Raw genomic sequence first — 18,110 nt, forward strand, 5'->3', positions numbered from 1 at the left:
TTCAGTTGGTAAAATCTGCATTATGTATCAAAAGGCACATCAAATCTACACAAAGAAAAATCTCCCTGAATGAATAACTTAACAGCTAGTAATCAGTTATGGTATCAGAATCAATGTTGTCAAGAATAACCTCAAACTTAAATTATATTATGTCAGCCTGCAAATCATCATACCTGCAAATACATCTTGGAAAACAGCTTGGAAAACATCTTTGTATTAAAGGATGAATTACAATTGTATTTTCATACCAATAGTCACTGTACACAGTACTAATGGAAACAGTTTAAATTCCATGATTATTGAAAGCAGATTTTCTGTACATTTATTGCAACAAATGTTCCATATAGGAAAGAACGTTCTCTTATCCCCAAAGATAGAAATCATTATAGCTAAGAACAGGCCTAATCCTTTCATCCCCTCTCTCTCTGTCTCCCCTCTTTTTCTCTTCCTCCCATCCCCTCTCTCTCTGTCTCCCCTCTCTCTCCTCCTCCCATCCCCTCTCTCTCCTCATCCCATCCCCTCTCTCTCTGTCTCCCCTCTCTTTCTCTTCCCATCCCCTCTCTCTCTGTCTCCCCTCTCTTTCTCTTCCTCCCATCCCCTCTCTCTCTGTCTCCCCTCTCTTTCTCTTCCTCCCATCCCCTCTCTCTGTCTCCCCTCTCTCTCCTCCTTCCATCCCCCCTCTCTCCTCCTCCCATCCCCTCTCTCTCTGTCTCCCATCCCCTCTCTTTCTCCTCCCCCCATCCCCCCTCTCTCTCTCTCCTCATCCCATCCCCTCTCTCTCCTCATCCCATCCCCTCTCCCATCCCCTCTCCCATCCCCTCTCTCTCTGTCTCCCCTCTCTCTCCTCCTCCCATCCCCTCTCTCTCTCTGTCTCCCCTCTCTCTCCTCCTCCCATCCCCTCTCTCTCTGTCTCCCCTCTCTCTGTCTCCTCTCTCTCTCCTCCTCCCATTCCCTCTCTCTCTGTCTCCCCTCTCTCCTCCTCCCATCCCCTCTCTCTCTGTCTCCCCTCTCTCTCCTCATCCCATCCCCTCTCTCTCTCTCCACCCCCCTCTCCCCTCTCTCTGTCTGTCTCCCCTCTCTCTCCTCCTCCCATCCCCTCTCTCTCTGTCTCCCCTCTCTCTCCTCCTCCCATCCCCTCTCTCTCTGTCTCCCCTCTCTCTCCTCCTCCCATCCCCTCTCTCTCTGTCTCCCCTCTCGCTCTTCATCCCATCCCCTCTCCCATCCCCTCTCTCTCTGTCTCCCCTCTTTCTCCTCATCCCATCCCCTCTCTCTCTCTCTCTCTCCACCCCCCCCCCCTCTCTCTGTCTTCCCTCCCTCAGAACACCAGTCTACTGACAGTGTTGAAGCCCCCTCCTCCTCCCCCTCCCCCTCCTCCCCCCGAGGGTCCACAGCTGCCGGGGGGGTCGTTGTCATCGGGGCCGTGGGGGCGGGACGAGCAGGATGCCGAGGACGCCTGGAGGGCCCGGGTCCGAGCACTCAGCTCCTGCTCCTATTGGACGCAAACAAGAGGTCAGCCAATGAGCGCATAGGTCATAGGTGAGGCAAAAGGAAGAGCAGTGTCCACACATGTGACTGCATAGTCAGACGCTGGGGGATGTTAGTGTAAAGGTAGCTCAGTAAGGATTACAATGTATTTATTCTAGTTTGAGATTATAATCATATTTTTAGATAGAACCAGTGATAGCCAGTTTACTTCTTTACACACAAACTACGGTGACCAGATTTGAGTTTGTGAAAAAGAGGACACTTCGTCGCGTCGACGGGGTGGGGGTAGGTGCTGGTGCTAGTCGTTCTGCCGCACTATCTGACCCTAACCTTAACCTGACTGTGTCCCAGCCACAGTCCCACCGCTCAATGACTCAGGAGTTTGAGTCAGACACTGACTCATGAACACAAGCTTTACCTACAGATCAAACAAACCTCTGGCACACACAAAGATCAGACAGACCTCTAAGACACACACACAAACACACAGAAGGGGAGAGAGAGAGAGGGAGACTACAGGTTAGACCCACCTGCAGGTGGAGGGAGAGAGAGACTACAGGTTAGACCCACCTGCAGGTGGAGAGGGAGAGGGAGAGAGAGAGACTACAGGGGAGAGCCACCTGCAGGTGGAGAGAGGGAGAGAGAGAGACTACAGGTGAGACCCACCTGCAGGTGGAGGGAGAGAGAGAGACTACAGGTGAGACCCACCTGCAGGTACAACTTGTTGTCCTTGGTGATGGCGTCCATCAGCTCCTTCTGCAGTGGTGGCTCCGCCCCCAGCCTCAAGCCGTTGGCCCCTCCCCCGTTACTGTGCGAGGCCGGGGCATGCTGCCGGCGGTACACCAGCACGTACGCCGTGTCCTTGGGGAAGCGACTCGTCACATTCTGCACCGAACAGAACGACGTAAATGTCACTCTGCTGTCATTGAACAGCAGCCAATCCTTGGCCTCGTGGCCAGCCCCTAACACTCCCACTTCCTGTCTGGGTGGGGCTAAGCTCAGCTCTGCTTCCCCATCAGCATGCTCCGCCCCCAGGGAGCAGTGATTGGCCACCTGCGGCTCCGCCCCCAGGGAGCAGTGATTGGCCACCTGCGGCTCCGCCCCCAGGGAGCAGTGATTGGCCACCTGCGGCTCCGCCCCCAGGGAGCAGTGATTGGCCACCTGCGGCTCCGCCCCCAGGGAGCAGTGATTGGCCACCTGCGGCTCCGCCCCCGTGAGGTTGCATCCGTAGGAGTAGTAGTGACCGCTCTCCGACGACATCCCAGAATGCATCACCACCGAGCTGAGGACATACGGTATGGACTGGACCCCCCCTCCCTCATGTCCCTCTCCTTCTCCCTCTCCTTCTCCCTCTCTCCCCTCCTCTATCCTCTCCTCTATCCTCTCCTCTACCCTCTCCTCTACCCTCTCCTCTACCTCTCTCCTCCCTTCCTCCTGCTCCTCTCTCCGCGACGGCTTCAGCTTCTTTGCCAGGTTCTCGCTGCTCTCTGGAGAGTCCACCTGCAGAGGGGAGGAGGAGGCATGTCGGGATGCGGGGGCATGGACAGGCAGCCTCATGAGAGGAGGGATGGTGACGTTGTCCAGGATCTTGCGTCGGATGTGGCAGGAGGAATCGTAAGAAAAGCGGAGCAGTGTGAGGATGAGGTACTCAGGCGCCGCAACCACCCTCATCCCCCGCTCTGCACGCCGCAGTGCGCCGCAGCGCTCGCAAAAGTAGGCGTTGTCCTCGTCCAGGATCTCCGGGGCCAGGAAGTAGTTCACAAGGTCGGGCACAGACAGAGACGGCTGCTCGCCGGCTGCAGCCCCAACATGGCCGGCGGGGAAGGCGGGCGAGGCGGCTCTCTCCTCGCCACCCCCGTTAACGGACCCCTGGGCTGGGCGGCGGGGCTCGTCGGAGGGCCTGAAGGCCAGGGACAGGTCGGTGAAGGGCTCCTGGTTCTCTGACACACTGTGGCAGGTCAGACAGCGCACCTCCGTGCTCACACGACCGCCAAACATCCGCTCGATTAGTGTGGCCCCGCCCCCCTCTTCCTCACCCCAGGGTCACAGTCGGGGAGACGACATTTGGCTGGCCGGCAGGAGGGCCTGGAGGGTTTTTCTCCTCCTCGTGTAACCTTGGTGACAGGAAACAGGTGTGGGTCACTGGTGTGAAGGTGGGAGTGGGGTGAGGGAGGGAGGCTATAGTGGGTTGGGTTCAGTACAGCTGTTCTAAAGAGAAGGAAAGACCGAAATAAGGAAACAGAGAGACAGACAGACACCTGTCTAGGAGAGAGAGAGAGAGAGACTGGTACCTGTTCAGGAGGAGAGAGAGAGAGGAGAGAGAGAGAGAGAGAGAGAGAGAGAGAGAGAGAGAGAGAGAGAGAGAGAGAGAGAGAGAGAGAGAGAGAGAGAGAGAGAGAGAGAGGAGAGAGAGACAGAGACAGAGAGAGAGAGAGAGAGAGACACCTGTCTAGGAGAGAGAGAGAGAGAGAGAGAGAGAGAGAGAGAGAGACACCTGTCTAGGAGAGAGAGAGAGAGAGAGAGAGAGAGAGAGAGAGGAGAGAGAGAGAGAGAGAGACAGACAGGTACCTGTCCAGGAGAGATAGAGAGACAGACATCTGTCCAGGAGACAGAGACAGACAGACAGGTACCTGTCCAGGAGGAAACGGAGGTACTCAGAACAGTCCTGCTGGGAGCCAGAGTTGAACCAGGGGGGGCGGGACACCTCAGGAAGCTCCTGGGAGAGAACGCTGCCCTCTGGAGGACACACACACACACACCCTTTAAAAGAGGGGAGGGAAGGAGGGGATGGAGGATGGAGGTGGAGGGAGGAAGGGTGGGAGGATGGAGGGATTGAGGGAAAGAGAGAGGGAGAGAGGGATGGAGGGTGGAGGGAGAGGGGGGTGGAGGATGGAGGGAGAGGGGGGTGGAGGGAGAGAGAGAGGGATGGAGGGAGAGAGGGAAGGAGGGTGGGAGGGATAGAGGGATGGAGGGAGAGAGGGAAGGAGGGTGGGATGGATAGAGGGATGGAGGGAGAGAGGGGTGGAGGGAGAGAGGGGTGGAGGGAGAGAGGGAAGGAGGGTGGAGGGAAGGAGGGTGGAGGGAGGGAGCAGACCTGAGTGTGGGCCAGGAAAGCGAAGAGCAGCTGTAATTTTTTCATCAGTGTGTGGGCGTCGTTCAGGCGTAGCGACAGAACCTGCCTCCTGAAACTGAGACATGGAGGGAGGTGAGGTTGGTTGGTTGATCAATACTCCATTAGAGTGTGAGGCAGTGAGAGAGTGTGTGTGTGTGTGTATGACTGACTCTGTGGCCATGAACAGGGTCTGGATGATGCTGTTCATGTAGCAGGTGTTGCCCAAGTTGACCAGGCCGGCGCGTCCAGTCTCAGAGCGCCCTGCCAGCTGCACCACTCCAGACGAGCTGGGCTGAGACGTCCAGGCTGCCTGGTCAAGAACCAGCTTCATCTGCTCCTCACTGGGCCTGGGCAGGTCCTGGAGACACGCACACACAGCACAGGCACCACACACACACACACAGCACAGGCAACACACACACACACAGCACAGGCACCACACACACACACACACACACACACAGCACAGGCACCACACACACACACACACAGCACAGGCAACACACACACACCATTAGCTGCTGGGCTCAAAATTGCGACCATTTTGGTCTAATATGCTCCTGAAATCATATCTGTGCGACCTCAAAATATATTTGAGAGCATTTGTGCAAATCGTTATGGTGCGACCATTTGTCATTTTGTTACAAAACGCTTGCTAAGTAGTTATATGCACACGACAGTGATCCATATTTCCGTGAAAAAATAGCCCAGGTCTAGAACTTCCGGAGAAGTTAACCAGAACAGAACAGAACAGGTTGTTAACCCTTAGCTATTGCTCTCTTAACCCTAACCCTAACCCTTAACCCTAACCTCTAACCCTTAGCTATTGCTCCCTTAACCCTAACCCTTAACCCTACACTCAACCCATAACAGGTTGTTAACCCTTAGCTATTAACACTCAACCGATAACAGGTCGCCCTCACGGAGATTTCTCCCGTTTCCAGATTCTTGTTAGAAAGACATGTTACATTACATTGTCCATAGGGAACATATATGACAGACCTATTATTTATCTGTTAACTAACTAGCAAGCAAGATGAAAATCAGATAATTGAGCATATCATTATAATGTAGCTAAAAATCATAAACTAGCTAGCCTAGCTAATGTTACTGCTCAAATCCGTTAGCTATCTAGCTACTTTACTGTGTGAGTTAGATAAACCTTGCCTTCGTAATTGTCAATGTAGCTCGAATTGTACAGTTTTACCTCTTGCATGAAGGGCTTAACATAGAATACTATGTACATCGTTAATTTTCATTTTGGGAAGATCACCAAAACTCATTGTAAAAAGCGGCATTTTGCGTGAGAGAACTTGAGCTAACGTAACTGCTCGCTAGCGGAAGTTGTTGACGTGGCTTATGCATTATGCTTGAAGAAATGTGTGATTATTATAGTGGATTAGCCTACTGCACAGTTCGCCTGCTGTGAGCTGACCATTCTATCCAAAGTTACATAACCAATTAAACTTCATCTTTACGTTCTTAACTTAAATGCAGAAAAGACACTATGCGCATTCGCCCAGAATACTTTTTGACACCAACAATTTCGAACATCTCCCATATTTGGCCATGGGTGATCAGGAATGTCTCTATTCTCAGTATCCAACTCCCTGTCATCCATAACGTACCTTTTTTTCAAAACTATTTTTTCACACAGTGAGAGGAGAAAAGAGAAGAGGAGAGGAGAGAGGAGAAAAGAGAAGAGGAGAGGAGGGAGGAGCACAGAGAAGCCTAAAACAGAGTAAAGCAAAGCAGAGTAGAGTACAGTACAGTAGAGTACAGTAGAGTAAAGCAGAGCACAGTACAGTAGAGTAAAGCAGAGCAGAGTACAGTACAGTAGAGTACAGTAGAGTAAAGCAGAGCAGAGTACAGTACAGTACAGTAGAGTCCTCATCAATGACGCAACCTTTTATGAGTCAAAAAAAAAGAAAAAAACTCCTTGATAGCTTTGTAGACTAGCTTACGTTTCTGGCTCGTTACTTTAAATGAAAGAAGTAGAAAATACAGAGTGAAAGTAAAAAGTTGTCAGAAAAATAACCAGAAAAATAACCCTAACCCTATTGTGAAGTACTGATGCCAGAAAAAACTACTGAGGTACAGTGACAAAGTATTTGTACTTTGTAACTTCCCATCTCTGATTATCCATCACTAACCCTAACCCATCCATCACTAACCCTAACCCATCCATCACTAACCCTAACCTAACCCATCCATCACTAACCCTAACCCATCCATCACTAACCCTAACCCAACCTATCCATCACTAACCCTAACCTAACCCATCCATCACTAACCCTAACCTAACCCATCCATCACTAACCCTAACCCATCCATCACTAACCCTAACCCAACCTATCCATCACTAACCCTAACCTAACCCATCCATCACTAACCCTAACCTAACCCATCCATCACTAACCCTAACCCATCCATCACTAACCCTAACCCATCCATCACTAACCCTAACCCATCCATCACTCCTTGTCACGGATGCACTCCGTAGACACATGACAGGGAGCTAACTAGCACGTAACAAATTTGAAGAGCTGAAAAGACGATATGAAAATAATAGGTGGGTGCTCTTTGCTGGTGCTCCTTACTTTTGAAAGTTAGGAGCACCAGTGCTACCGAGTACCAAGATACATTAGAGCCCTAAACTGTGTGATTAGTACACCCTTGTGACCTCACCTTGATGGCCTCCATATTAACAAGAGTTGTGCCTGTGTGGACCTCACCTTGATGGCATCCAGGATGCAGTCGTAGAGGTCTGGGAAGCCAGAGTACTGGTACATCATGCAGTGGACCAGCTCAGTGAACTGCAGCAGGAAGGCACTGCTGCTGGGCAGCCCGTCACTCCTCAGAGACTGGACCAGAGGCAGCACGTGAGGAAGAACCTGGGGGGGTACCAGGTGGATTAGGGTGTGTGTGTAGGAGGTACCAGGTGGGTTAGGGTGTGTGTGTAGGAGGTACCAGGTGGATTAGGGTGTGTATGTAGGAGGTACCAGGTGGGTTAGGGTGTGTGTGTAGGAGGTACCAGGTGGGTTAGGGTGTGTGTGTAGGAGGTACCAGGTGGAAGGCCTCAGGAGAATGCTGGAAGCTGAGCAGCATGTGAGCGAGGACCTCTAGCGCCCCCTGCCTCACGATGGGGTACCACAGCCGGTTCAGCACCTGCACACACAGGACACACCAACAAGCTCACACACACCACAACAACAGGGTCACACACACACCAACAACAGGGTCACACATACACACCACCAACAAGCTCACATACACACCACCAACAGGGTCACACATACACACCACCAACAAGCTCACATACACACCACCAACAAGCTCACACACACACCACCAACAAGCTCACGTACACACCAACTAACAAACTCTTTACAGGTCCAGCTACACATCTGTAATTTAGTCATTCAGAAGACACTCTGATCCACAGTGACGAGCGCAGGGTTGATCTCCTGTTAACAACTCCACCACTGAACTTCACCTATCCACAGCTACCAGTACCATCTCAGCTACCAGACACAGTGTAAAGTACCATCTCAGCTACCAGACACAGTGTAAAGTACCATCTCAGCTACCAGTAACATATCAGCTACCAGACAGTGTAAAGGACCATCTCAGCTAACAGACACAGTGTAAAGTACCATCTCAGCTACCAGTAACATATCAGCTACCAGACAGTGTAAAGGACCATCTCAGATACCAGACACAGTATAAAGAAACATCTCAGCTACCAGTAACATATCAGCTACCAGACACAGTGTAAAGTAACATTTCAGCTACCAGACACAGTGTAAAGTACCATCTCAGCTACCAGACACAGTGTAAAGTAACATCTCAGCTACCAGACAGTGTAAAGTAACATATTAGCTACCAGACACAGTGTATATTAACATCTCAGCTAACAGACACAGTGTAAAGTACCATCTCAGCTACCCCAGTAACATATCAGCTACCAGACACAGTGTAAAGTACCATCTCAGCTACCAGACACAGTGTAAAGTAACATCTCAGCTACCAGACACAGTGTAAAGTACCATCTCAGCTACCAGACAGTGTAAAGTAACATATTAGCTACCAGACACAGTGTAAAGTAACATCTCAGATAACAGACACAGTGTAAAGTAACATCTCAGCTACCAGACACCGTGTAAAGCAGGGGTGGGGAACCTTTTTTCTGCCAGGGGCCATTTGGATATTTATAAAATCATTCGGGGGCCGTACAGAATTATCAACTTAAAAATGTGCCTGCTATATTTGGTCATATCACCCCTAATGTGATGGCTGGAACTGCTTCTCTTTGGTGAGGTTTGTGATGTTAGCTGGCACGGATGCAGCCTGCTTTGAGTAGGGGTGCATCGAACATTTCTTGGGAGGTATCATGATTACGGAAAGGGATCGTATTATTTTTTATATTGCTACCATTTTTTAGACTGCTTATCGATCTGAGTGTTAATCAGGCGCGGAGCCATACGTTGTAAACATTGGGGGCTTAGCCCAAACCAACAACGTATTCTGGGTTTGATTTGCTAGAAAGGAATTCCACACTTAATGCGAGTGCGCAGAGCTCGCGAGCAAAATGTTTTGGTACATTGGTACGCAACGCTGCGCGCCTCCACGGTCCTCCTCCACATATTAAAATAGTGCTGCTGCCAACGAATAATGCACCTAATAATATGGTTCCTGTAGTGCCATGGCGAGCCGGACCAAATGATTCCGCGGGCCGGACGTTCCCCACCCCTGGTGTAAAGTAACATCTCAGCTACCATACACAGTGTAAAGTAACATCTCAGCTACCATACACAGTGTAAAGTAACATCTCAGCTACCATACACAGTGTAAAGTAACATCTCAGCTACCATACACAGTGTAAAGTAACATCTCAGCTACCAGACACAGTGTAAAGTACCATCTCAGCTACCAGACACAGTGTAAAGGACCATCTCAGCTACCAGACACAGTGTAAAGTACCATCTCAGCTACCAGACACAGTGTAAAGTACCATCTCAGCTACCATACACAGTGTAAAGTACCATCTCAGCTACCAGACACAGTGTAAAGTACCATCTCAGCTACTAGACACAGTGTAAAGTACCATCTCAGCTACCAGACACAGTGTAAAGTACCATCTCAGCTACCAGACACAGTGTAAAGTACCATCTCAGCTACCAGACACAGTGTAAAGTACCATCTCAGCTACCAGACACAGTGTAAAGTACCATCTCAGCTACCAGACACAGTGTAAAGTACCATCTCAGCTACCAGACACAGTGTAAAGTACCATCTCAGCTACCAGACACAGTGTAAAGTACCATCTCAGCTACCAGACCACGTCCACATCACCAGCGGTGTGTGGTGTGTTGATTACCAGCTCTATCTTCAGCAGGGTGACGTCTATGAGGATGGTGAACTTCTGCACGGAGGCCAGCCCCTTCAGCAGGGCGATCACCCAGGTGTCCACATGGTGTGCCAGCGGCCACGACAACCAGTCTATCATCCTGCACACACACCAGGAACAATAGTTTAGAATTTATTTCCTGAAGGATGATTGATTGTTTGGTCTCAGCCACAGAGAGGCAGGCAGACAGACAAGACACACATTGACACAGACAGGCAGACAGCAGGCATGCAAACAGGTCAGGGGTAAAAAGGGGCATGCTCTCCCAGAAGAAAATGTATAAAATGTTAAAGTTAAATGCATCAATCTGGTGCACTTTGAGAGAAAAATTAAGAGGCTTGATCAGTGTTTCCTGCAGCACTTTGCAGTTAAGGCGGCCGCCTAAGCAACACGCGCCTGCCGCCTGAACTACATCTTAAAAAATAAATAAAAAATATCTGCCGTTGTCCTGTTTTCTCCCTTGCATTCCAAACCGTGACCAACGCCAGTCTCCCTTCTCTGCAGAACGCAAGAGAATCTGTGCTCTTGTACACAATGTCATGTTCTTTTAACCATAAAGACAGTTTTTTGTAGAGCATATATCATAAAAAAAAACTATTAAACAAACGGGATTACCTGTTGAACTACTTTATTTTATATATACTATATTTTATTTTTTTATAAGTCAAAAACATCACTTACTTTAAAGCTAACACACATCCAATAGACATCATTTTTTATATGGTATTAAAATTGTTTCTACTAGAACTAGATGATGTAAGATGGGTCTGTAAACCTCTCCCCACACTGCCTCTGATTGGCTGTGAGGTTTAAGCATTAGGAGTGATGATTGGTTCCAGAGCCAGTTGTAAAGTTGCGAAGCACGGGTAAAATGCTGTGTTGGCCACGACACCCCCTCCCCTAAAGGTGAGGAGTTTGCATGCCTGAGACAGACAGACAGACAGAGAGAGAGAGACAGGACAGACGGCAGGCAGACAGATAGACAGAGAGAGAGAGACAGGACAGACGGCAGGCAGACAGAGAGAAAGTGAGAGAGACAGGACAGACAGGCAGGCAGACAGACAGACAGAGAAGCAGACAGAGAAGCACACAGAAACAGACAGACAGAGAGACAGGCAGAGAGACAGGCAGAGAGACAGGCAGAGAGACAGGCACAGACAGGCAGGCAGAGAGACAGACAGACAGGCAGAGACCTACAGACAGACAGGCAGACAGAGAGACAGACAGACAGACAAAGAGGCAGACAGACAGAGAGACAGACAGACAGGCAGACAAAGAGGCAGACAGAGAAGCAGACAAAGAGGCAGGCAGAGAGGCAGACAGAGACAGGCAGACGGAGAGGCAGACAGAGACAGGCGGGCAGAGAGGCAGACAGAGAGGCAGACAGAGAGGCAGACAGAGACAGGCAGAGAGGCAGACAGAGAGGCAGACAGAGAGGCAGACAGAGACAGGCAGACAGAGACAGGCAGAGAGGCAGACAGAGACAGGCAGACAAAGAGGCAGACAGAGAGGCAGACAGAGAGGCAGACAGAGAGGCAGACAGAGGCAGACAGAGAAGCAGACAGACAGAGAGGCAGACAGAGACAGGCAGACAGAGAGGCAGACAGAGAGGCAGACAGAGAGGCAGACAGAGAGACAGACAGAGAGGCAGACAGAGACAGGCAGACAGACAGGCAGACAGACAGGCAGACAGACAGGCAGACAGACAGGCAGACAGAGAGGCAGACAGAGACAGGCAGAGAGGCAGACAGAGACAGGCAGACAGAGAGGCAGACAGAGAAGCAGGCAGAGAGGCAGACAGAGACAGGCAGACAGAGAGGCAGACAGAGACAGGCAGACAGAGAGGCAGACAGAGAGGCAGACAGAGACAGGCAGAGAGGCAGACAGAGACAGGCAGAGAGGCAGACAGAGAGACAGGCAGACAGAGACAGACAGAGAGGCAGATAGAGACAGGCAGAGAGGCAGACAGAGAGGCAGACAGAGAGGCAGACAGAGAGGCAGACAGAGAGGCAGACAGAGAGGCAGACAGAGAGGCAGACAGAGAGGCAGACAGAGACAGACAGAGACAGACAGAGAAGCAGACAGAGACAGACAGAGAGGCAGACAGAGAGGCAGACAGAGAGGCAGACAGAGAGGCAGACAGAGAAGCAGACAGAGAGACAGGCAGACAGACAGGCAGACAGAGAGACAGGCAGAGACCTGCAGAGGGCCTTGGTCATGCTGGCGTCCCTGACGTTCTGGTCAGTGGAGAGGCTCTTGATGAGCACGGTGATCATCTGCAGAGGGATGTGCTGCACCAGGCTGGCCAGGGCAATGGACGGCTCGAAGGACGGGTCTACAGGCAGGGAGAGACACCTAGACATGAGACATCTACACTATGACGTGGTAGTCCACCTGCAGCTCCACTAGGGAATGATGGAGAACACCTGAGGGCCTCACCTGTGGTGGAGATGATGGAGAACACTTCCTGCAGAGAGGGCAGCAGCATTGTAGGCTCCGCCTTCCAGATGTTCTGCAGCAGCGTCCCCACCTTGGTCACCTGACCCACGTACTCTCTCAGCTCCCGCTCCTGATTGGCCGGGCAGTGGAAGTAGCCGATGGTCCTCACCAGCTGCTGGCAGAACAAGATGGCCGCCTTGTCCCTGGGGACACACTGGCCGAAGTCTGACAGCAGCATAGCCAGCCGGGCGCAGAGGGCGGGGTTGGGCCTCTCACACACCATCCTGAGCACCTCCGTCTGCAGCAGGCGGAAGATCTCCAGCACTGACGGGCAGCTGATGAGCAGCCGCAGGCAGCAGTGAATGTAGTCCACCAGGGCTGGGTCCTTGCGGTCCAGGGGCCCGTAGCCCTGCTGAAGGAGCCCCAGGATAAAGTCTCGGGTGAAGAAGCGCTCGAATGCAGGCCGGTGGTAGCGGCCGTAGGCCTCCAGGACCTGGAAGCCCACCTGCTTCTGGAAGGTGTCCTCTCCCAGGAGGATGAGACGAGCGGTGAGGCTGTACAGCGCTTGGCACTGCTCCTCTGTGGCCTCCTTCTCTGCCGCCTCCACCACCTTCTTCACGATGGCCTTCTTCACCGGCACCGAGTGGGAGGAGCCCACCAGGGCCTCCAGAATCTTGTCCATGACGGTAGGACTACAGAGCAGAGGTGAAGTTGTTTGGAAGCAAATACAGCCCTTAGGAGGAGAAAGAGACAGGTTGGAAAAGAGGTATTTAGTGACATGCTGACAGAGCATCATGGATCTGGTAATCAGGATATAAAACAATAGCTAGAGAACTATCCAAACCGTTTAACAATTATAGGAATGCTGGTTCCTTCAATAGATCCTTCAATAGATCAATATAAGGTGACGTTATACATATCACCTTCATAATGATCTAAGGTGAACACATAGCTAAGGAGAGAGAGAGAGAGAGAGAGAGAGAGAGAGAGAGAGAGAGAGAGAGAGAGAGAGAGAGAGAGAGAGAGAGAGAGAGCTTGATTTAGCTGTGACATTTCGATGAGATATGCATAGTGTGCTAGCAGAGGCAACACGACTGTTGCACAATAAATATTAGTTGACGTTAGCAACCTGTGGCTGACGTTAGGTACATTTTCCAAGGCTAGCAGACTAGCTACTGCTGACATTAGCTCCGCTAAATTATGCCAGCGTTCATAATCAAATCATTTTGTAAACAACTTGTTATAAATTGTTATCTACAAAATGTTTGTAAGTATTCAAATCACTATCGCCGGCTTCCTAGTCTTTCTGCTTTGTCTGTGAGAATGTTCTATATTGTAATAGCTAGCACACTAGCATTCAAAACAAGGTGGAAGCCTTGTTGTCAAATCTCCCTGCCATCAATAACATTAAAAGGGTAACTTGTTAATGTTAGCAAGCTAAAGTTAGCTTCTGCCTATGCTGAGTATTAAAGCTGTAGAGCTATCAAGGCTAAAGCTAGCTAGCTTGTGTAATGGAAACAAAGCAGGCCGGGGATGTCACTGACTTAGCAGAAATACAGCTGTTCAGCTAGCTAGGTAGTTCTCAAAAACAAACCAGCTAGCTTCTACAATAACTTACCCCGATAAATCATGACAGTGTCCAATGATTCTTTTTCGAACTGTCAAAATACGTTGACAGATTCGGCAGTTATTTTTTGACCCGACTTGTGAAGAGAATCAGCTGATTTAAAACATAAGAAACGTCATTCCAATGAACCAGCGGAGATGGAAAGACCCTTTGCTCTGGGATGTTCGTCTTGTCATTGCCTGCGTGCAACTCTGTCCTACTATCGAGTCGTCGTTCCTACGTAGAATATTATATGGCTACAATGTTAATATTTTTAACAGTACCTAACCTTAGCTTGAAACATTTTCCATGGCATAACCAGTGTTAAAATAGTTTTTTGTTTTTAATTATGTTTCTATTTGATCGATTTTAGTTTACATTCCATCTTGTAATCAAAGATGGCAAAAGTACACACATCCTTCACTCAAGTAGAAGTACAGATTCTCATATTAAAAAAAAAAACTGGTAAAAGTTGAAGTTCTGACTACACTCTTTCACTCAAGTTAAAGTATGCATTTCAGCCATTTCTCACGTTGAGTTGTATGGGATAACTTGTCCCACTATATTGTAGCCTACTGGACAAGGCGCAGGCATTGGTTGGTGTTAGATAGGCAGTCAGGTGGCTGAGCGGTTAGGGAATCGTGCTAGTAATCTAAAGGTTGCCAGTTCGATTCCCGGCCGTGCAAAATGACGTTGTGTCCTTGGGCAAGGCACTTCACCCTACTTGCCTCGGGGGAATGTCCCTGTACTTACTGTAAGTTGTTCTGGATAAGAGCGTCTGCTAAATGACTGAATGTAAATGTAAATGTAAAAAGACGCGTGAACACTCGTTTGAGCTGCCATGAGAACATGTATTATTGAATTATGAAATTATTCTATTTGCCTTATTGTATTTTGAGATGTTTGTGTGTTGTTTGTTTATGTATGTGTAACGGGGTGTAACAGACGTGGTCTTGCTCCGTCCTGAAGGCTTTATGGACCATTTGTTCGTCCCTGCCTGGTCCCGAACACGCCACCTCTGACTGCCAAGCGCAACCACTACCAGCTACGCCAAAGAAAAGCTAGCTTTTCTTTGACGCGGGTGGCCTGTTACATACCTGAGGAGTGAGTTTCACCGATTCGCACCGGTTACATATGTGGGTCTAGTTCCGTGCTGTGGGCAGGAATTGTGTTCACTAGGGACTTATAAAGATGCAACACATCACCAGGTGCAGTGCTGGTCCTTGCTATAGGCGACATAGGCAGCCGCCTGAGGGGGCGGCAATGAAGCGGGTCAGGTGGCTGAGCGGTCAGGGAGTCGAGCTATTAATCAGAAGGTTGCTGGTTCGATTTCCCGCCCGTGCCAAATGACGTTGTGTCCTTGGGCAAGGCACTTCACCCTACTTGCCTCGGGGGGAATGTCCCTGTACGTACTGTAAGTCGCTCTGGATAAGAGTGTCTGCTAAATGACTAAATGTAAATGTAATTTCCCAAGTCCATCCAATTAAGACGCCCAGGACCGCCACTTCTTGTATTTATGGTACAGTGTATGTTTGTAAATTAATATGATAACATATGCTAATTCTATATATTATGATGTATTTGTACAGTTCGACGATGTGTTTCATTCACGGAAAGGTATAAAGAACCGGAGTTGTAGTTTCCTGGAGGGAGGGATACTTGTGAAGGAAGGAAATCACAAAGACTATCAAATGGAAATGAGACATGTCTACAGATGATCCAGTAAACCCACTCTTCTCAAGCATCATGGTACAGACCACTCAAGGGCCTGGGATTATACCATGTTGTTAATGATGGGAGAAACCATTTGTTTGTGTAGCCAGACTGAGGGACACTGTGTGTTTCATGTTCTCATTCTGCTCAAAACAGTCAATATCAGCAAAGATAGGAACAAAGCTGTATTGAAATTTATGTTCACAAATGTCTTAAAAAGCAAGGTTGAAAAATTTGAACAAATATTTTCCAAGGTTACCAAATTAAGGTTTGCATCATTGATGAATACTTGATGAGGACTCTACTGTACTTTACTGTACTTTATTGTGCTCTGCTCTAATCTCCTCTGATTTAGGCTTATCTGTTCTCCTCTCTCCTCCTATCTCCTCTCCTTTCACTGTGTGTGTGAAAAAAAGTATGTTATGAATGAGACAGAGGGAGTTAGTGATGTTGACATGACTGAGAATAGAGATCACCCATGGCCATGTATGAGGGAGATGTTTGAAATTGTTAGCTGGCATGGATTCCTGGCAAATGTCTATAGTGTCTTTTGTATGAATGTATTAATATGATGTGAGGTGCAGTTACCAGTGTGACATTAAAACAGGTAGAAGTAATGGCTACTGTAGGGGGTTAAATATTGGCCAAACAACCAAAACTAATTCCCTTACGGTTTAAAGGAAGATGGAAAACTGAACAATGTATTAGCATGAACTAAATAATGCCAATATCAATATAATTACAGTTATTTGACTCTATGGGTTAAATCAGAGCAAGAATGGTCAAAGTAAGGTTAAAATGAATACACATGTAATAACATTGCAAAGGAATTAAATTAATTACAAGGCAAACATGTTACAAAATTAAAGTTAACTCTTACCTACGCTACCTTGATTATTGTAAACCAGAGAGAGAAAGAAAGAGGTGAGGAAGGAGGAGTAGGACAATCCAGAGCTGAGGAGAAGGTCTGAGGAGACGAAGAATCCACAGAACAATGCTTCACAAGAACAACCAATCACACCACATCTTGACCCTTATTTATCAACATATGGCTAGGAATGCGACAGTAAATTACACAATGAGATGTGAGAGCCATCAAGTTGAGACCCTGTCAAGCAACTCCAGATTTTAGCATATGAGAGGTGGGGGCAGGTTGCCACCCAGCCTTACACTCCTTTTTACTTTAGTAAGTAAGTAAGTAAGACTTTATTTATATAGCACATTTCATACAAGAATTGTAGCTCAAGTTGCTTTACATAAAATCAATAAAAACTATAATACAAGTGATAAACAATTCAAACAAAAATAAAAATCCCAATAAGATCTCTGTTCAAGAGAGAAAACAACTTTAAACATGCATCTTAAAAGTAACATATACATTTGGTTCACCCCTTGTCTGTATATATAAAACCATACACTCTGTTAACAGATCCTTTCCCCAGGTCAAGAGTATGGGCCGTATTCTCTGTTAACAGATCCTTTGCCTCAGATCAATAATACAGATTGTTTTACATATTTACATATTAGTATATGTCAGAGCCCACACTTCTTTACTTTAACTTGAGTTAAAGTGTCAGTACTTCAACTTTTACCAGAGTTTAAACATGAGTATCTGTACTTCTACTTGAGTGACAGATGTGGGTACTTTGCCATCTCTGATAACAAGATCAACTCGTTTTTTGCATTTTTGTCTAAATGTGTTTTTAGGGTTCTCGCCACTTCCCCTGGTCACCACCAGAGGTCGCCATCCCCAACTCTACCACACCCCTGGTTATACTACACTACAACTGTTAAACCATCATATTATTATGATCCATGTGTCCAGACCACTAGCCTGCTAAACCATCCAGATTTCACACGTTACCATGGTGATGGGGTGTGGTTGACCAGATCACATGACCTGCTCTGTCATGAGTACAGGAGCAGATACATGTTAAAGCATAGACATGTATATATGTCTATGTGTTAAAGGCACTCCGTTGTCACGGGACCAGGAGCTAACTAGCGCGCAAAATAAATCCAGGGCTCTCAAGTCTCACATATTCGCCATGAAACTCACGCATTTCAACCATTTCTCACGTTCTCACGCAACACCTTGGATTTCTCACTCTGAGAAGTAAGGGTTAACTTGTCCCGCAAAAATGTATGGCTGAGACGCAGGCATACGGAGGTAATGTTTCTGCTTGAGTTGAGAATGTCTTAAGTTAAACGGCCAATCAGAAACAACAACCACCCCCAAACAATGACAGGTATGGTCATCTCACGACAAACTTGAGATAAAAACTTGAAAGCCCTGTAAATCTACACATACATGTTTTTGTTGTGGTGCTCCTTAATATTTGGTG

At 48.4% G+C, this 18,110-nt stretch overlaps 1 protein-coding gene across 1 annotated transcript; it reads right to left on the reverse strand.

Annotated features, from left to right (window-relative positions):
* Positions 1-1,301: 1,301 nt before the first annotated feature.
* Positions 1,302-14,222, reverse strand: usp38 (ubiquitin specific peptidase 38). The gene is given in 13 exon segments (XM_062478516.1): positions 1,302-1,489; positions 2,194-3,523; positions 3,525-3,599; positions 4,116-4,194; positions 4,197-4,221; positions 4,580-4,673; positions 4,768-4,955; positions 7,333-7,491; positions 7,664-7,765; positions 9,978-10,107; positions 12,207-12,342; positions 12,447-13,179; positions 14,065-14,222. Coding segments are annotated over 12 exon segments (3,174 nt in total). The 5' UTR covers positions 13,129-13,179; positions 14,065-14,222; the 3' UTR covers positions 1,302-1,315.
* Between the last annotated feature and the right edge of the window lie 3,888 nt (positions 14,223-18,110).

Source organism: Osmerus eperlanus, chromosome 14, assembly GCF_963692335.1.
Source record: "Osmerus eperlanus chromosome 14, fOsmEpe2.1, whole genome shotgun sequence".
Taxonomy (NCBI): Eukaryota; Metazoa; Chordata; class Actinopteri; order Osmeriformes; family Osmeridae; genus Osmerus; species Osmerus eperlanus.